Source organism: Dipodomys merriami, unplaced genomic scaffold, assembly GCF_024711535.1.
Source record: "Dipodomys merriami isolate MVZ:Mamm:240054 unplaced genomic scaffold, mDipMer1.0.p SCAF_17, whole genome shotgun sequence".
NCBI lineage: Eukaryota > Metazoa > Chordata > Mammalia > Rodentia > Heteromyidae > Dipodomys > Dipodomys merriami.
In genome coordinates, this window is record NW_027203048.1 from 22,593,108 (window position 1) to 22,614,432 (window position 21,325).

The window sequence follows — 21,325 nt, forward strand, 5'->3', positions numbered from 1 at the left end:
ATGGGTGGAAAATGGACCGATTAGAAATAAAGAAGAAATTTTTAAAAATCTTTTCCAAATCATAGTAAAGTGTATTTAATGAAGTTTCCATGGAATGATGACAATTAGAAACATACAGTTAGAGAACCACAAGGGACTATGGTAAGAAATAGGCAATTTACTTTACAAATGAGGAAACAGAGGCCAGAGAAAGAAAAGATTTCCCTTAAATCAAGCAGCTGGAACTGGGTCTGAAGCTTTCTTGTATTATGCCTCAGATTTCCTTGGTATAACTTCAGTTATTCCAATCTTCATAAACTTAGAAGGTGGAAAAATTGCTTCTTTATGACCAAATCATGAAAAAAATTCCTGGAATCTTCTTATGTCCACTCTCTTTTAGTCATGCATTGAGATTCCTTTTTGAGTAAAAATTTCATGGCCACAGTCCCAAGTTAATTTGTGTCCAAAAGGATAAGTAGACCAAAGAATAATTTGTGGTTAAATCCCAAGATCAGAACTCCACACAAGTTGAAAACAAAAAGCCAGAACACATTTGGTTTGAGTATATTAATTGAAAATTTTCAATCTACAGCTATAATATTCAAAAAATATTGGGTTTTTTAAAGTCATGAATTTCAATTTTCTACTTTCCTTCTAGATTTGTGACATTATTTCTAAATGGGAACAGGCATCCAAAGAACAGCAGCCTGGGAAATGTGAAGGCACAAGAACTGTTCGTCTTACTTACAAAAACAGGTGTGTAAATACTCTACTAAATGCCACAGCCTGAGTACATAGTGGTGTTCAAACCATTCACCTACTATTTAGTTTACTGTGGAATGGCCTTGTAAGTTACCATGTATATTTGGAGATTTATTTTTACTTTAAATGATAACTCTAAAACTGTGATTATGTAATTTTTTTTGGTCAGTTGTGGGACTTGAACTCTGGGCCTGGGTGCTGTCCCTCAGCTCTTCAGCTAGTGCTCTACTGAACCACAACAGCACTTCTGGTTTTCTGAGTAGTTTATTGGAGATAAGAGTCTCATAGACTTTCCTGCCTGGGCTGGCTGTGAACCATGATCCTCAGATCTCAGCCTTCTGAGTTGCTAGGATTACAGGCATGAGCCACCAGCACCCAGCTGATCATATAAAATGTTGATTCTCATTCTTTTATATTCTTTCTCTTTCTCTTGATATTTGTTGAGCTCCAACTATAAGCCAGTCACTTAGCCAGAAGATAAAGTGGTGATAAAAGCTGGCATGATAAATCAAGCCTCTGATCTATAGGTTAGGGAGGAGGACGAGGATTGTTAATCATATATTCCCCCTAATAAACATATATTCCCCCTAATAAAAGTTTCCTGAGGGAGAATGTGGTACTTTGAGAGCATATAATGTGGATCCTGACCTAGCTGAGAATCAGGAGGCTTTTTTGAGGCTTCTTTGAGACCAAGATCAGAGAGGGTCTGGAAGTGGGAACTTCAAAATAGGTCAAAAAGGTTATTTAAGGGCCATTGTGGGTCAGGGAGGGGAGGGCCAAACAGCCCATTTCAAGAATTAAGAAAATGCCAGTGCAGCTGGAGTACACAGCTTCTCAACATAAAATTATAACACACTTTTGGCATGTAATTTTTAAAAGACAGTTCCCTTCTTTTTTTTTCATGTTTTCCTTCTGTATATTAGTGGTCCTTAATAAATACTTTTGCCCAGCTCACATTAACTGTACCAAAATACATTTTCCAGCTTTTTATATCTTATAATGCAAAAATTAATTGATAAAATGTCAACCTACAAGCCTAGTGGAAGTATTTGTATAATGTTGAATTCTTGAAGATAACTATCTTTGGAAGATGTTTATAATTTACAGTTGGAATGTAAAAAGTCAAGGTATTGTGTAATACAAAGAATATAAATACTGACCCAGTTTAGATTTATTTTTCTAATAATCTCTCCCACAGAAATATGAGTGTAAGCCGGGAGCTGGTGGCTCATGCCTGCCAATCCTAGCTACTCAAGAGCTGAGATCTGAGAATCACAGTTCAAAGCCAGTCTAAGCAGGAAAGGCCATGAGACTCTTACCTCCAATAAACCACTAGAAAACCGGAAGTGGTGCTGTGGCTCAAGCCGTAGAGTGCTTGCCTTGAGCTGAAGAGCACAGGGACAGCGCCCAGGCCCAGAGTTCAAGTCCCACAATTGACCAAAAAAAAAAAAAAAGAAAGAAAGAGAAAAGAAATATGAGTGTAAGTTGGCAGAGGACTCCCATATGGTCCAAGTAGCAACTTTTGTCTTTTTTTGTTGTTGTTATTGGTCATGGGTCTTAAACTCAGGGCCAGGGTGAGCTTTTTTGCTCAAGGGTAGTACTTGACCACTTTGAGCCACAGCTCCACTTCTGGTTTTCTGGTGGTTAATTTTAGTCTCACAGACTTTCTTGCCTGAGCTGTCTTTGAACCATGATCCTCAGATCTCAACTTCCTGAGTAACTAGGATTACAGACATGAGTCATCAGCACCCAACTGTCAATTTTTTTTGGGGGGGGGGAAGGGGTCTGGTCGTGAGGCCTGAACTCTGGGCCTGGGCGCTGTCCCTCAGCTCTTCAGCTCAAGGCTAGCACTCTACCACTTGAGCCACAGTGCCACTTCTGGCTTTTTTTTTCTGCTTGTGTGGTGCTGAGGAATTGAACCCAGGGCCTCATGCATGCAAGGCAAGTGCTCTACCAGTGAGCCACCTTCCCAGCCCCCTGTCAAATTTTTTATACAGGGAAGACTGACACACTCATAAGCAGAAAAATGTAAAATTAAAATGGTAGACCTTTGAAGAAGAGAACTGCTCTTTGGAGCCTGGACCAACATCAATAGCTTTTGCTGCCTGTTCCTTTGTTTCAAATTCCACAAAGGCAAATCTTTTTGGATCTCCAGTAGACTTCTAATGTGGTATACTTACGTAAACAACATTGCCACATTTCCCAAATACTCCTTCAATCCAGATGATGAACACTTTGGGGAAGTAATTCCTGTAATAAATTAGAATTAATAACATTCAAAACATGAATAAAATGGTACATTCATATTTTGGACTTTGCCTCTCACACTCTCAGCCATGTTTAAGACCATTCCTAATAATACATGCCTTATGAATATTTAATATATATTAGATCTGTTATGATGACTGTGATTGGAATTCAAATTAAATTTGGATGAAATGACAAAGACTTCTCCAAAAGGCACTATAATGCTATAAGTCTACCTCACTGCAAAGGATCAAGAGGGGAATGGATAATGCATGATGAAAATTGCCTTGTTTTCATTGTTGATTGTTTATTTTCTAAAGCCTCATGAGGGCTGGGAATATGGTTCAGTGGTAGAGTGCTTGCCTAGAATCATGAAGCCCTGGGTTTGATTCCTCAGTACTACATATACAGAAAAAGCTGGAAATGGTGCTGTGGCCCAAGTGTGGTAGAGTGCTAGCACTGAGCAAAAAAAAGCTCAGGCCCTAAGTTCAAGTCCCAGAACTGGCAAAAAAAAAAAAGTCTTATGACATCTCCTACCAAGTGGCTTTACTTATAATCCTAGTTACTTAGGAGGATGAGTTCTAAGGATGGAGGTTGGAAGCTAGCCTACAGAAGGAAAATCCATGAGACTCTTACTTCCAATTAACTACCAAAAAGCTGGAAGTTGAGCTGTGGTTGAAGAGTGCTAGTCTTGAGCAAAAGAAAAACACCTCAAGGGCATTGCCCAGGTCTTGTGCGCACACACACACACACACACACACACACACACACACACACACACACACACACACACACACACACACACACACACACACACACACACACACACACACACACACACACACACACACACACACACACACACACACACACACACACACACACACACACACCCCTGAAAAAAGCAACTCAACTAAGAAGTGTAATGTTAAACAGGAGCCTGAAATGGCTGGAGAGCACAGTTATGAGAAAGTGCATTTCTAAATATGGCCATGCTTTGCATATGTGTATAAATAGCTTAGACAATGAGTACTAATTTCCAGTGACACAGTCAAGAGAGGAACTGCTGTGATCTGTCATGCAGCCAGGGATTTGATTCTTCATCTGCCAAGAAGCACTGTAATAAACCCAACTAAAATACCAATTCTCTTTATTGTGGAATTTGTAATTTATATTTAGCAAGTTATGGGATTTTAATTATTCAGATTCAGGGGTTAAAGATCTAATTAATAGGCTTTGGTCTCGGATTGCTTAAATTCTATTCATTATTAAAGCTTCTTATTTCATTTGACTTCTTACTGTGTGTTTGAAATTACCAAAGTTAAGGAATGTTTTTAACAAAACAAATCTGGCAAGGAGACTTCCCTGCAGGGAACACTCTTCCTTCCCCCTCCTTGAAAATCAAAGAGTATTTTCAGTAATGCTTTGTAGTTGTCATTTTCTGGAACATAGTTAACATTCCTGTCTCTGCTACCTTTAGCTGACTGCAAGAGCACTTGCACCTATTGGCTCCTAAAGTCAATTTCATTTCTTCTGGCAGTGTCCACATTCCCCCTTTTTGTGCTCGGTCGTGGGGCTTGGACTCTTGGCCTGGGCGCTGTCCTTCAGCTCTTCAGCTCAAGGCCAGCGCTCTTGAGCCACAGCACCACTCCCATACTTTTACCCTTTCTTTCTCTTTCTTTCTATTTTTGAGTCACAGCCTTACATTGTATCTCAGGCTGACCTCAAGAGTTGCTATGCAGTCAAACTTGAGATCCTTCTCCTTCTACCTAGAGTGCTAGGGTTATATGCATGCACTACCATACTGCGTACCAGAATAGATTGTATTGTGATTCTCAAGGCTTCTAAGAAGAATACCATTGCTAATAGAAATTGCCTACCTAATCATCTTTTGATGATTTATCACACCCTAGGCCTGAGCTGAGCTTCATAGACAATCCTGAAGGGATTGCTTTTATAACTATCTTGTAGATAAAGCAACTGAAGCTTAAGAGTCCAATCACAAAAGGAGTTTGTTTTAGGGTCCTATAACTATGCCACCGTATTATGAAATTAATGTAGTCACGTAATCTCAACAAAGAAATAAAGAAAAAAGTTCAATCACTTATCCAAAACAACAGAAAAAGGGACATCTGGGGGTTTGTTTTGGTTTGGCTTTTTTTTTTTTTTTGCAAATAATTCCTGTATTAATGCTCACTACCATTTGGTCATTTATTCATTCAGCCTCCCACAGCCTCCCACTCCCTCTGCCACAGCCTGGCAATAGGATTCCCCTTCCCTTTACAACTTTGCAGATCCTAGGATGATGAGGAACTGTGTCACAGTGCTGAGAGTGCTGAGAGATAGTGACACTGGAGACAGACTTCTCCTGGACTACCTGCCTCTTGCTGTGTGGTTCTGAGCAGGTCATTTATCATCTCCGTGTCTCAATAACCTCTGCATAACATGGACATTCAAATGGTTCCTGTGCTACGGTTTTCTGAAGACAAAATGTGAAGCACTAAGTTCAAAGCCTGTCTACCAACATTTGATATTACCATGCATGTAATGTGTATGTTCAAGATGTGGAACTTAGAGGCTTCTCAGAGAAGTGACTGTGAGCAAATGACTGAGGTTATAGCCACAGAGACAGGATCGGTGAGGAGATCACACTGCAGAAGTTTTGTTTCTTTTTGCTTCCTTTGCTGTGCTGAGAATTGAACTTTAGGACCTTGTGCTTTCTAAGCAAGCACTCTGCCGCTTAGGCTGTGCTCTCAGCCATTTTGTTACTTTGTCTTTGAGACAGGGTCTCACAAAGTTTTCCTGTGCTGGCGTGAAACTCATGATCCTTCTGCTTCCACCTCCCAAGTAGCTGGGGTTACAGGCATGCACCACCTGACTCATACTGCAGGGTGTGTGTGTGTGTGTGTGTGTGTGTGTGTGTGTGTGTGTGTGTGTGTGTGTGTGTGTGTGTGTGTGTGTGTGTGTGTGTGTGTGTGTGTGTGTGTGTGTGTGTGTGTGTGTCTGTGTGTGTGTGTGTCTGTGTGTGTGTGTGTCTGTGTGTGTGTGTGTCTGTGTGTGTGTGTGTGTCTGTGTGTGTTGGCTTTTTGCTGGCCCTGGGTGCTGTCCTGAGCTCCTTTTTGCTCAAGGCTAGCCCTCTACCACTTAAATCATAGCTCCACTTCCAGCTTTTTCTGGAATTTTTTCTGGAATTGAAGATGAGCGTTTCATGGACTTTCCTGCCTGGGCTGGCTCCAAATAGCAATTCTCAGATCTCAACCTCCTGAGTAGCTAGGATGACAGGCATGAGCTGCTGACACCCAGCTCATACTGCAGTTTTAGGGGAGGGTATTAAGTAGGCTGTAGTAACCAAGGAGTGAAGGGATTGTAGATAGAAAAGGATTACAGGCTATTCTCTCTTCAAATTTATAAGAGGAAGAGAAAGGGGACATAAAAATTATGAAGAATGAAACAGGCACTAGTGCCTCATACCTATAATCCTAGCTACTCAGGAGGCTGAGATCTGAGGATTGAAAGTTCAAAGCCAACCTGGGCAGGAAAGTCCGTGAGACTCTTATCTCCAGTTAACCACCAGAAAACCAGAAGTGGCGCTCTAGCTCAAAGTGGTGAGAAAAAAAGCTCAGTGAAAGTGCCTGGGACCAGAGTTCAAGCCCCATGACTGACAAAAAAAAAAGTTATGAAGAATGAATATGGAGCCACTTGAGGGGAATAAAAAGAACCCAGGTGAGCCCTGTGAGCTTGGGATCCATGTCTATGTGTAGAGGTGGGTTCCACCCCACAGCCTGTAGCTTCCTGGGCATGGAGTGAGGGGGCAGGCCTTCGCAATCCACCACTACCACCCTACCACTACCACACCCACCACTCAGCCCAAATCCAGCCACTGTAATCCAGGTCTTCCTTTTCTGCCTCAGGATTCCAGAGCAGCTCTGAGAGATGGAGATCGCATTCTTCTAGTTAGGTTCCAGAGCTGATTTTCAAACTTGGTCATTTGTATGGTAATTTTGTTCTTTTTCCTATTCACTCCAAAGCCCTGTTAGGCCATCTCCTTCTAGCTGTTAGAGCCTGAGCTACTTAGAGGTCTGAGCTACTAGTTTTTACACATTGCATTCCTGAACTGAATGTATCTGGGATTCTTTTCCCTTCTTTGGAATCAGTCTTGTGGGTCTGCTGAAAATGATAGAAAAATACCCTTTTCTTTCATGTAGTCATTTGTATGTTTGCTTCTTTCTCTCTCTTTAGTTGTATTATGACTCAGAATTTTATTAAAAATCCTTCCAGGCCTTTCATACCATAGTCCTAAGTTACTCAAAAGGCTGAGATCTTAGGATAGTGGTGTGAAGCCAGCCCAGGAAGTCACTGAAACTCTTCTCTCCAGTTAATCACCAAAAAAATCTGGAAATAGAGCTGTGGTTCAAGTGGTAGAGTGCTAGTCTTGAGCAAAAAGCTCAGGGACACTACTGAGGCCCTGAGTTCAAGCTCCAAGACTGGAAAGGAAAAAAAAAAAAAGAAAGAAAGAGGGGGATGGGGGAGGAAAGAAAGAAAGGAAGAAAGGAAGGAAAGAAAGAAAGAAAGAAAGGAAAGGAAGGAAAGAAGAAAGAAAAGAAGGAAGGAAAGAAGAAAGGAAAGGAGGGAGGGAGGGAAAAGAAAAGGAAAAAGAAAAGAAAAGAAACTTCTAATCAATAAGATAGACATAGTTTTACACAATTGTAACCCCAGTGACATGGGAAGCCATAATAAGTAAGAGATTCCTGGTCAGAGACTGGCGCTGTTTGGAAACAGAGACACACCACGGGTTGATGGTTCATGCCTGTAATCCTAACTACTAAGGAGGCTGAGATCTGAGGATTTCAACTTGAATCCAGCCTGGGAAGCAAAGTCTGTAAGATTCTTATCCTTAATTAAGTGAACAAATGGAGCTGTGGCTCAAATGATAGAGTGTTAGCCTTGGGCACAAAAGCTCAGGGACAGAGCCTAGGCCCTGAGTTCAAGCCCCCAGGCCGGGCCCCCTCACCTACAAAAAAGAGACCCTACCTAAAAAAAATAACTAAAAGAAAAACAGATTTGGATGTATAGTTCAAACAGTAGAGCACCTGCCTGGCAAGTATGAGGCCCTAAGTTCAAATTCTAGTTACTGCAAAGGAAGGGGAGGGGAGGGGGAAAGAGGGGAGAGAAAGAGAAGGGAAACAAGAAGAGGGAGGAGCAGGAAAAGGGAGGTTAGAGGAGGGGAGGGGAGGGATGGGGAGAGGAAGGGAAAGCCAGACAAGCCTTGGGGCTCAGTGGTAGAGTGTCTGCCTGGAAAAAAAGGCCTTCCAGTGGGAACAGCTAGACTGTGTTGGATTATAGGACTCAACAAAATATATTTTCAAATGGGAAAAATAAGCACATACAAAAATGTAAGCATGGCCAAAATAGAAGGCTTTCATCTTAAACTTCATTCTTTGTTTTATATCACATTGCTGATATCATTTTGAATTTCTTACCTATTTCTGTTGTCCAGCTTACCTACCAGATAACAATCCTGCATTGTTTGTCTTCATGCAGCCATTGATCTAAAAATGGGGCTTGGGTGGTTTGATTTTTTGTTTTTGTTTTCCAAGATAACTGCTATTCTAGATCACTTCTCAAAGATACTCCAAGTAATGGAGTATGTCTTCTTCCTCAAGTATGTGGAGAGAATGTGCCCAGAAATCTACAGCGTAGCCAACTAGCTGGATCCAGGTGTATCTCCTCCAGCCACTGTGCTGTCATGACAGTAATCTGTGTGCTGGGGGTGGGGAGGGGGGAAGAGGGGAGGGAGAGGAGAGGAGAGGGAAGAAATGTTGCTTACCTGCCTCATTGTCATAACACTTTGAGCACAGCACCTGTGTCTGATCTGAAGCTCACATATAAATAGAGCAGAGATAAATAGAGCCACTGAATTAATGCACTTCTAGGCAAACAAGAGCCATGCTATTATGAACCAAACACAGTAGTGTGTGCCTGTAGCCCCAGCTACTCAAGAGGCAGAGGTAGGAGGATTGCTTGAGCCCAAAGACCAATTTGAGCAACATAGTACCTTAAAACCAACCAACAAAGTCATACCATGTTTCAATAAGTAAAAATGAAAGTATGTAAACTATTTTTTGAGCTCCTAATGCTGTATATGAGCAAGTGCCTAAGCAATGAAAACATATTTAAATGTATTAATACTATCTTTTCAGTGCCCAGATAAAACCTTACTGCTTTTCCCTCTTACTTAAAGGTTTGATTTTGAATGGAACCCTTCATTTGCCATTGTTTAGTGTATCTGAGTTGTTCTGGAAAGAAAATTGAGCTTATATGTTGAATGACGTTATATCTTGCATTGTTTAGAAGAAATGGCAAACTTAATTTTACTCAGTGTTGTAGGTCCTTTCTTAGTAACACATAACAATTTTGTACTTCAGGGCATTAAAAAAAATGGACAGGTTCCTCCACTTCAATAAAGTTTTTTTCTTAGACCAGAACCAGAGGTCATATCACATAGAGGACCATGTTACAGCAGCCCCATCTGGTCCACAGTCATTTTTAATTTCTTCATTTGTGAGAACATGGTTGGGGGCTAGTGTTGTAGTTTAGTGCTAATGCTTGCCAAGCTTGCACAGGCTCTAGATTTGATCCTTATCATAGTAAAAAAAATGCCATTTTATAAGAATTTTTCTTTTTCTTTTGTTTTTAACAGACTATATTTCTCAGTGCAAGCTCATGGAGAGACTGATAGAGAAAAGTTGCTGTTAACGTATCAGACAAATGATCAAGTAATGAACGGCCTTTTCCCTCTGAGCAAGGATCTGGCATTAGAAATGGCAGCTCTTTTAGCTCAGGTAACTTCCATCTTGTGCAGAATAAAGAATGGAAATGATAAGATACTAATTTCTTTACTCAATTAAGTGCTGTAAAACAGTATGCCTTTAGTAAGTCTTTAAATTCATTTTGCTGTCACTAAGACCTTAAAATTTTCAGGCATTGTAATTACAATTTGACTCAGAACCCATTGACAATTGTAGGGACAGAGAATGAGACCATATTCTATCAAGGAAACCTTGTTTCTTAATTCTCTTAAAAGTATGGCTTTACACTTAATAAAGGAACTTGAGTGTTGAGCCTGTGGAGCTGAGGATGCCAGGCCAACGTCATTCTATAATCCAATAGGAATGAGTTTTGGAAAATCTAAAGCACTTTCTTTTATTTACCTCTTGTATCAATTATGAAAATTTCTAGTGACTTAATCAATAGAACTATGTTTGTCTCTTTTGTGGGGGGGCGGGGTCATCCTAACCCTTATACACAGTTCCAGGGGTGGAGGCTTTGTTCTACTCTCCCTTCTGGAGAGTGCTTTGGAGGGGGCATGATCCTGGAGGTCTCCCAGATCTCCAAGTGTCTGTCAGTGCTCCAAGCATTGGGATCAGGAAAGCACATGCCTTTCTGCCTTTGGAAAAACTTCTCAGTGCTTATTTTACAGAGCATCTCCATGTATTCCTGTCTGTTCAGAATTTAGTCACATGGCCTTGCCCGACTTAGAAGGCGGTTGGGGAATGTAGTGTTAGCAGTAGATTCAACTGAATTTAAGGCATTTTGCAACTCAAGAAGAGAATGATCCTAAGAAACAACTAACAACAACCTCTATCACACAAGGGTCTCCACGTAGGATAATTAAAAAGAAGTTTGAAAGCAGCTCGGTGGTTGCTTATAGCACCCCCAAAATATACTTAGACATCAGCCAGCTGCCTCTTACATTGTACACCATTCCACAACATCTCATTCATTCTGTTTTGGGGAAGAGGAAGATTTGAGACAGAGTCTCACATAACCCAAAGTGGCCTTGAATTCAAGATCTTCCTTCTCCAAGTACTCCTAAGTGATGTTATTACTTCCCTTACATTCAAGGACACTCATGATCTGAATGTTAGCTGCCACTCTAACCTCAACACTCCCTCAACATCCCCTGCCTTCAACTTCATGCTCGGTAAAGTATAAATAGTATGGCCATACACAATCCCCTGTCTTGCATTTGGTGTCCTTACTTTACTCTGTATAATTTACAAGCTTGTCTCTTATGTCTGGAACATCTTTACCCCTGTTGACTTGGTCTTATCCTTTCATTTTCCTCATAGATGTCAGTTATTCTAGGAAGTCTTCCTTAATTCTGTCCTGGTGGATTTGATTGTCTAAGCATTTCTGTTATGATCTATACAAATGTATTGTTGTCCTGACTTCAGTGGTTTAGAATCTCTTGTTCACATTTCTGCTTTGCACCACTCACTGTGGTCTTCCTGAAGAGCATGCCTATCCCTATCCCTCTTTGTGTCTAGCATAGCATTACAACCAAGCCATTCTTCTAAGAGAACAGAGGAAGACATAGTTGTCAATTAGCCTGTAGGATAATTTTAAGAGCATATGGACTTTAAAGCATCATAGCTATACTAATTGTTGTCTCTTTTCTTTTCCTTTGCTCTAGTACCAGGACTTGAACTTAGGGACTGAAACTCTTCCTCATCTTTTTTGCTCACAGCTGGTGCTCTACTACTTGAGACATGCCTCCAGTCCAGCCTTATGCTGGCTAATTGGAAATGAAATCTCACAAATGTTTCTGCCTGCTCTGTCTTCAAATGATACTCTGGGTCACTGCCTCCTGAGTAGCTAGCATTATAGGCATGAGCAACCATTGCACCTTCCCTCCTTGTTTCCCTCCCTTCCTCTCCTCCTTTTTCTCTTCCTTTCTTTGTTATTTGGGGGTTTGTTGTTATTGTTGTTTGGGGTTTTGTTGTTATTGTTGTTTTGAGACAAAGTCTTGCTATGCAGCTCAGGCTAACCTGGAACTTACCTGTAGCCCAGGCTAGCATTGGACTTGCAATCTTCCTGCCACCACCTGCTAAGTGCTGGAATTACAGATGTGAACCACCATGCTTGACTAGGTGATAAAAAATTGTAGAAAAGATAAACTGGGCTCATATTTTCTTGTTGAGAGGGTTGAGATGATTTCCTCATATGTCATTCTAGGGTTTAGTCCTCTAGATACAGGTTTTCTGTGAGATTCCCTGGCTTTTACTAACATTTAAGTTTCTCTTCTTGCTTTAACCTGTAATTTTTTTCAAGAAAACTTTCTCTAACAATCTACTCCAGGGATATATGTTTTAATGTTTTAGGTAAATATGAAGAGGGGACAGAGAGGTAGGACCACACATTAAGAAAATTGAGTACATGACTAACATTAAAAAATACATTTTCTCTATATAAGGAAATTTGAATAATGCTTCTGCTCTTATGTTCCCAGAGCAGTTTTTATGAAGATAAATGAGATACACTAAAGAAATCAAGCTTTTTAAAGAGTTATTTCTATTATATTTTGAATATCTGTAGTTCCTTGTTGATGTTCTTTGTCTTAAGGAAATTCTTTGAGCTGGTCCCTAATTGTTGTAGGCAGTGTCTGGTAAGGCATCTATGTTCACATGGGGTATGCTGGGAATTAGCTGACTATTCTCAACTACTACTTGTTTGTCCTATCCCATACTGTATATCAGGCACCAAGGAGGGGAGACACTGACACTGGACATATTATTAAAGGCTTCCCTAAGAGTCAGATTGCCTTGAATGTGCTGTTTTGTAACTGATTATCTACCTGCTATAGTCTTCAAGGTTAATGGCCTGGTCTAGGTTCTACAGGTAGTTATAATAGTAGATGGGGACAATGCAGTTGCTTGCTCTAGGAGAAAGCTCACTTGGGTGAGGTTGGGTAGAAAGCTTTTATTTTTACGAGGACGTTAAAAAGGATACTTGGGTAGGAGAAAGGTAAGGATTGGTAGAAGAATAGAAATAAGATGAGAATGGGAACTGAGCAGCAAAACCAAGTCGAATAATGAAAAAGATCAAAGAACATAGGAAATTAGAAGTATAGGCTTTAAGGGCAAAGCTCAGCTGAAGATTGTAGACAGTAACTGATGAGCTAAAGAAGAAGAAAAGAGTAACCCAGAATTTTCTAAGATGAGCAAGCCTTTCAGTTGAAGATCTGGGGCTTCCTACAAGACCATTTGACTTTCTGCTAGGAAGCAATATAGGTAATTATGTGAATACTTAGCAGAACATTCTCCTGAATATCCTCATCCCATCTTCCTCCTTAAACTCCTTTTGGTACCCTCTACATGGCAGTTAGTACAGTTTATCACAAGAGTTTGCTTATACACCAATCTCTTTGATTAGACAGAAAACTCATTGAAGGTGAGGTCTTGCTCTCATTTTTCCTCTCTCACATCATTTAGCATAGTGCCTGACTTACAATAGAAACTGGGCACAGGGTTGTATAAAAGGTTAGGCAGATGAGTTGGAAGAGAGAGGGACTGATGGGTAGGAGGATGGATGGATTAGGAGAGGTGGCCACCCTATGATCTGTAAGTAGAAATGAGAGCTGGACATTTTTTAAGAGATAGAGGAGGGAAGGAAGGACTCTATTCATTAGTGACTGATTATAGGGACCAAACACAGCAACATTTATGGAGGAAAAAAATCTAGGAAGAGATTAAGGAGAATATTATTCATACTCTTAGTGCATGTTGTAGACACCCATGTAATACTATTTCAAGAGTTCTTATAATAACTTTATTCACAATATTCTGTTTTTAACTTCCATTTTAACCTTAACATTAGCAATTAAAATAGTATCTTTAAATGAAAATTTATCCTATGTTGTCAGCAATAACAGCAGTTCCCTATAGCAAATATTTCCAAATGGTAATAGTAACCTAGAAATGTTGATGTAGAAATGACACTGTAGTGTTTAAAGATTTTTTTTCCATTCTTGATTCCAATCAGGTGGAGATTGGAGATTTTGAAAGACCTTTCTCAACTCCAGCAGGGCCTGTTACCAATCAGTGCAAATCAAATCAAACTCTCAAACAAGTCCTAGAGAAATTTTATCCTAAAAGGTATAGAGATGGCTGCTCTGAAGAGCAGTCAAGGTAAGGAACTGTTTTGAATTGTTTAAGGGTGGGGCCACACTGATTCTTCATTAATATTCTAATGAATTTAATGTTCAGATTTTAAAGGTGAAAAAAATGGTGACAATTTTGTCAAGACTTTTTAATGCTGGTGACCCTCAAAAGCTACAGATATACTGGGAAACTTCCAAATCTATTTATTAATCACGTTTTTTTGAAAGAGAGACACATTGTAGAATGACAAAAAAAAAAAAAGTTGTTAGCTGAAGACCTGACCTTGACTCAGATCCACTTTTCATTTGGGATACAGATGAATCTTAAAGAAGAAACATTGCATAGGCGATATTTAAGTTTATGAAGTATTTACCCCCCAAACCTTATCTAATAGGATAACTGTAAGGTCTGCCTTCCCAACCTCCTGCATAAGTCTCTGCCCACTTCCTGCATTACCTAGGTAACTGGCACACCTGAAAGCAGTAACCTCTCCCTCCTCAGAGGTCACTTCTTGAGCCACCATCCCCTTCCCACTCACCTCACACCTCCCAGGGGGATGGGGGAGGGTCCCAGGCCCTGAGGTCACATCTACATCCAGTATGGCCACACCTTCCCTTACCTGGCAGCAGCTTCACTCCTTCCCTACTTAAACCCTGACAGGACTTTGCTGCCCTCTTTTGGCTTCTGTGCCTCCACCAGGCACAGCAGGGCATCAGATAAACTGCCTTTTTGCACAAGACTCTTTTTATCTTTTTAAAAACTCAAGCACTGAGGTTTGAACTAAGGGCCTTGTGCTTCCTAGGCAGATGCTCTCCCATGTAAGCCACACCTCCAGCCCAAAATATTTTAACAACAAAAAAAATTTATTGATATATAATTCATGTCACAGAGTAAAAACCAATGACATTTAGAATATTTACAAAATTATGCAACTGTCATCAAAGACATTTTAATATAAAGTTTGTGATTAAAACTAAACTAATGGAGAGTTTCTGTTTTAGAGAATATAAAGTAATTCCATTGTAAAACTTAAAAATACAGGCAAATTCAATGTACTGACTGCTAATTTTCCAAATGTGAATCATTGAAGGTCAGTCTTCTATGTATTATAAGCAGTTGCTTCTCTGATTGAGAAGTTTGTCACTGCAGCTTACATTTCTTCAAGCCAGAAATAGTATTTCCTAAAATTCTACCAATTGGGCTCTAGTTCTTGCACTTTTCGTTCAGAATGAAAATATTCCCCCAAAGAAATTACTTAGCAAATTAATTCATACTAAGGTTTTGTGTTAGCTCTTAGAGGTTTATATTTTACCTGCTGGAGCCAAGCATCAATAGCTCATACCTGTAATTCCAGCTACTTGGGAAGCTGAGATTGGGAGGATTGTGGTTAGATCCCAGATTGGGCAGAAAAGGTCATGGGACCCCCTTCTCAACAAAGAGCTGATGTGTTGGGTGCCTGTTAACCTAACCACAACAGGATTCTAGCATAGGCAGATATAGCCTAGGTGTACTTCTGAGCAGGAAGCAAGACCCTGTCTCAAAAATAGAAAAAATTAGGGCTGGAGGCATGACTCAATGTTAAGAGCATCTGCCTAGCAAGAGCATGGACCTGTATTCAAACCAACTCCACCCCCCCCCCAAAATTCTTTCTTTCTCAAGTCTGGTTGAGAAATGAAATAATAGGAGAATTTGATGGGGGTAGGGGGAATCTCTAGAAAGAACAAGGAGTGGGCAGGGATGAGATAGAGTGGCATAGTTGATCCTCGTATTGGCTCAGAGAGAGTTTATCTTGGGAGGATGATACACTGCTTATGTTATTGTTTCAGAAATTTTGGTTTTGCTTTTTTTTTTTTAGGCAACTTTACCAGAGACTATCAACCAGATGGATGGCTCTCCGGGGACACAGTGCTGCCGACTGTGTGCGAATTTATTTGACAGTCGCCAGGAAGTGGCCATTCTTTGGTGCCAAGTTGTTTTTTGCTAAAGTAAGAAAGAATGGGAGGGGAGACCTATTAGAAAAACAATAACCTTTGTGTACATGGCCAACCAGATTCACCCTTGATGTAGTACATTCAGCTTTATCAAAATTGAGGCAATTCCCAGCAATTTCAAGTAAACAACCAAGGGATTCTAGGGAAAGGGGAGAAAAGTTTCTCCCTATTTTCTCTGCTGTCCCTCCACTTTGAATAATTTCCCAGACTTGTTGGGCTAATCAGATGACTGTAAACAGAAGCTAGTCTCCTTTTTCTTCATTTATTCATCTGTTTACTTACTTACTCTTTCATTCATTGACTTATTTAACAAGTTTGTTAGTATTTACCAAATCCTGGTTGGCAAGCCTCTAGCGCAGCTTTAGAAACCCATAAACACATGATATTGGATGAGTTCGACCAAACTCCCAGGAATTTTTCAACTACCAAACTCTCCAAGGTAGACTGTATGCTAAGCACATTCTACTTTGAGCAATACCACCAGAACCAAACTATGCCTACTAATTCCTCTTCTTTCTATTGAACTACATCACTTTATTTTTATTTATTTATTTATTTTTTTGTTGTTGGTCGTGGGGCTTGAACTCTGGGCCTGGGCGCTGTCCCTCAGCTCTTCAGCTCAAGGCGAGCGCTCTACCACTTGAGCTACAGCGCCACTTCCGGTTTTCTGGTGGTTTATTGGAGATAGGAGTCTCACGGTCTCTCCTGCCTGGGCTGGCTTTGAACCGCGATCCTCAGATCTCAGCCTCCTGAGTAGCTAGGATTACAGGCGTGAGCCACCAGCGCCCGGCTGAACTACATCACTTTAGACTATCTCAGATCCTAAGATACATCCTACCTTGTGTCATATTTTTCTGTGTATTTTTTACCCTCATTAATGACTTGCACACTCCTTAAGAAGGATCTTAAAGTCCTTCTTGTGTCCAGTATAATTCTTTGCATGTAATTATCATTTATTAAGTATTTGTTGAGTAGATATAACAAAGTCAGATCTAAGATGTATTTCCTGGGCACTGGTGATTCACACCTGTAATCCTAGCTATTCAGAAGGCTGAGATGTTAGGCTTACCATTAGAAGCCAGCCAGGACAGAAAAGTCGGTGAGATTCTTATCTCCACTTAGGTAGCAAAAAGCCAGAAGTGGTGGTGTTGCTCAAGTAATAAAGCATTAACCTTGAGTAAAGAAAGCTAAGGAATGGCCTATAGACCCTGAGTTCAAGCCCTAGAATCAGCATTAAAAATAAATATATTTTGGGGCTGGGAAGATGGCTCAGTGGTAGAGCGCTTGCCTTGCGATGCGTGAGGCCCTGGGTTCGATTCCTCAGTACCACATAAGCAAAAAAAGAAAAAAGCCGGAAGTGGCGCTGTGGCTCAAGTGGTAGAGCGCTAGCCATGAGCTGAAGAGCTGAGGGACAGCGCCCAGGCCCAGAGTTCAGGCCCCACAACCGGACCCAATAAATAAATAAAAAATAAAATTTAAAAGAATAGGAAATGGAAACAAACACACATAAAATCTAAGGGTATCTTCTAACTGTTAGTCTAGAAGTAACTATAATTGTTAAGAAACTATTTTTGAACTAATATATTTTCAAAGAGGTGAATATATGTGTGAATATATATATATGTACATATTTTTAAATATAAGGAGTAAGCCAGGAACATTAGCATATGCCTTTTGCCCCAGTTACTCAGGAAGCTGAATCCAGGAGGAGTTTGAGAGACCAGCCTAAACAACTTATGAGCTTTGAAGTATGAATCTTTTACTTATCAATTTAGAATCAGAAAGGCTATTAAACATCTTCCTGACAATATGTGCTATGTTTGCTGGCAGAAAATATTATTTACATGATGATATTGTGCTTCATGTTGAATAACTAGCAGTTTTTTTCTTCAAAACGAAGAGGTACTTCTTTTTTTAAGGTTCTCCCTTTTAGTGTTTGTGGTAAAATGCACATAAAATCTACCATTTTACCCCCTTTTACAGTCGATGGCTTTGTGGAATTTAGTGCATTCAAAATCTTTTCCAATCACCACTACCATCCATTATCAGAACTTCTTTGTCAGTCTTCCCAATTTTATACGTATTAAACATGAACTCTCCAGTTTCTCCTTTCCTCAACCTCTCACTGTCTCTACAAATTAACCTACCCTATAAAAATCTGTTCTTTTGTTACTTGTTTTACTTAAGATGTCTTCAGAGTTCATTCATAATATAGTTGTGTCAAAATGTCCTTCTTTAAGATTGAGTACAAAGATTTTATTTGTTCCTTTGTCTATCCATGGACACTTGAGTTGAGTGGCTTCCTTTTTAATGCTTTCTTACTGTTGTAAACAGACCTTAGTAGATAGGGAAAAGACTTGGGCATGATGTGTGTGAGTGTGTGTGTGTGTGTGTGTGTGTGTGTGTGTGTGTGTGTGTGTGTGTGTTAAATTTTACTATGTACAAATAACAGATGATCCATCCTAATTTTTGTAAGACTTAAGTTTAGGTTGATAGCCATCCTGGAAACTCTAAAATCTTCTTGACTTCATGGAGTAAAAATAAGATATAAAAGTTATTGTTTCTATGTTAAAGATAAGAAAGTCAAAACTCAGAGGGAGTGGGTAGCTTGTCCCAATGCAAGCATTACTATTAAATGGCAGAGCAGGATCTCAAAGTCAGGTCTCCCCACATCAAACCAACTGCTCTTTTCAGTGTGCCACACTGCTTCCTCCCCAAGAAAGTTTTGAATAATGCTTTTTGTTGTTGATGTCCTATAATGGCAAATATAAGATGGCATTTAGACTGAGGAATGTTTCTGTCATTTTGTTTAGCATTTTTAATACAATGATTTTTCTTCTCCAACAGCCCTTAACTTCATCATCATCCCTTGGAAATACTGTCATATGGCTGGCTATAAACGAGAATGGTTTAAGCATTTTAGAACATAACTCCATGGTAAGATAAAACCCTAAAGTTCTATGTGAAAACCACTATTTCCATTGGTAGTATATTGCAAACAGAAAGGAATGATACTTTACCCTGATTTTTCTCATAATCAGAAAACACTCTAATACTATCTAGTGAGGACTCATTTTGCAAATACAACCATGAATACAATATTATCTTTTAAATAAGAGTAGTGGCCTAGCTACTTTGGAGGCCAAGACTGAGAAGATCATGATTCAAGACCAGCCTCATCAGAAAGTTCACGAGAGCCCTTCTCAACTGTGAGCTGGATACTATAGCACAGGTCAGTTATCCTAACTACAAAGGAAACCAGAGCAGGAGATCCTCTCAAACATAACCAGTGTAAGCGAGGCACCAGCGACACATGCCTATACTCCTATCAACTCAGAAGGCTGAGATCCAGAAAACTGATGTTCAAAGCCAGCCCAAGCAGAAAAATCTATGGGATTGCCGTCTCCAAAATAAGCAAGGCAAGATGCAAAAGTGGTAGAGCACCAACTAAGCAAAAAGCCAAGCACATGTAAAGCCTTGAATTCAAACACCAGCACTGCCAAAAAACAAAACAAGGGCTGGGAAGGTAGCTCAGTGGTAGAGCGCTTGCCTTGCATGCCTGAGGCCCTGGATTCGATTCCTCAGCACCAAATAAGCAAAAAAAGAAAAAAGCCAGAAGTGGCGCTGTGGCTCAAGTGGTAGAGCGCTAGCCTTGAGCTGAAGAGCTGAGGGACAGTGCCCAGGTCCAGAGTTCAGGCCCCATGACCGGACCCAAAAAAAAAAAAAAAAAAGAATTTTGGAAACCACTATATCCCATTAGTATTATAGTCAGTTTCCCCTTGTGAATTCTTAAATTCTTTTGTAGAAGTTTATTATGTTCTCAGAGTACAGTTTAGTTTTTTCAGGGACCACTTGAAGACATAATAAAAGCACTGACTTAAAGTCAACAAACAATTGCACACCAGTATCAAGTTCCTCAGTTAAGTAAAGAAGTTCCTTAGATCCCAGTAGATCTTGGAGACAGGAAATAGACTCTTAGGGCTATCACTCTTAGGATGCAGAGCTGGAATGGTCTTCTCAAGCTTGCAAGCTATTAGTATGTTTTCAGGCTGTGTGTCTTTGAATTATATAGTTTAAGTTGTTTTAGAAACTTAGTGGCAAAAATATTTGTTGCATATATGACAAAGAATAGATATTTTAATATAAACATGTATTGTGTGTGTTTGTGTGTGTGTGTGTGTGTGTGTGTGTGTGTGTGTATGCATTCATGCCCATCCTGGGGCTTGAACCCCAGGCCTGGTGCTGTCCTTAGCTTTTGTGTTCAAGGCTAAGCTCTACCACTCGAGCCACAGCTTTACTTCTGACATTTTGATGGTTAATTGGAGATAAGATTCTCACGGACTTCCCTGTCTGGATTGGCTTTGAACTTTGATCCTCAGGTTTCAGCCTCCTGAGTAGCTAGGATTACAGACATGAGCCACTGGCACCCGGCTAAACATACGTCTTATAAAACATTAAGAAAATCATGGGGCTGAGAGTGTTGCTCAGTGTAGAGCATGTGCAATGTCCTAGGTTGGATCCCCAACTATCTCCCCTGAAAAAGAAAAGAAAAAGTTATGAACATACTAATAGATAAATGGTCTAAAGCCATTTATGAAATTCAAATATTCGGTAATTTTTGCATATTAATTTCACTAGTAATTAAATAAATGCAGCTTCAAACAGTAAGAGTCTACTTTTCACAAATTACTGTGTAGAGATTTAAGAAAAATGTAATATATGGTGCTGGAGTGACTATTGTGCTGAGAATGTTAATGGGTATAAGCTCTTTAGAAGAGAATTGGGGAAAATTTCTCCAAATTATCCTCACTTTTTAAAGCCAGCAATTCTTGCTTGTTTTATAACAAAAAAAATTGTTGTTATTTGCATTATGAAGTTTGTCCAAAAGTAGTAATTAACTTAGTAATACTAAAATGATTCATATATCCTGGTATAGAAGATTGATTAAATAAAGGATTGCCTACAGTCATTGAAAATGATGTTGCACAACTACAGTTGTTATCATAAGATGTGGATGATAAGTTGTCAGCTTAAAATAAAGCCCAGTGTTAAACAGTATACATAATTTATGGGCTGGGACGTAGCTCAGTGGCAAAGCGCTTGCCTAGCAAGTGCAATGTCCTGGGTTCGATCCCCAGTAGCAAAAAAGAAAAGACAAAAAAAAATACAGTTAAAAAAAACAAACATAATTTATATGTATTTACACACATAATTTATATGTACTTATACAAAGAAATTGTATTATGTATACTGTTTATTATTATTGTGTATTATATATATATATAATCCATCTACAAGGGTGAACCTTTTAAGCTTGCCAATATACTGTTTGACTATTTTTAGACCATAAAAAGAATCAGTTTCATGTAGCTCAACCTAACATAGAGAGATAGCTGAAAGACC

The 21,325-nt window shown here is 39.7% G+C and overlaps 1 protein-coding gene across 5 annotated transcripts in view; it reads left to right on the forward strand.

The window, feature by feature from the left end:
* Plekhh2 (pleckstrin homology, MyTH4 and FERM domain containing H2) overlaps positions 1-21,325 on the forward strand; it is a 109,853-nt gene that overhangs the window by 79,796 nt on the left and 8,732 nt on the right. For 4 of the 5 annotated variants that reach the window (XM_070025492.1, XM_070025489.1, XM_070025491.1 and 1 more), the window contains 5 exons: positions 638-735; positions 9,689-9,830; positions 13,813-13,958; positions 15,787-15,916; positions 18,770-18,859. In XM_070025492.1, the coding sequence (XP_069881593.1) occupies positions 638-735; positions 9,689-9,830; positions 13,813-13,958; positions 15,787-15,916; positions 18,770-18,859 (606 nt within the window). Of the gene's footprint in view, positions 1-637; positions 736-9,688; positions 9,831-13,812; positions 13,959-15,786; positions 15,917-18,769; positions 18,860-21,325 lie in introns of those variants that run through there. The other variant, XR_011372514.1, reaches the window with a different exon arrangement.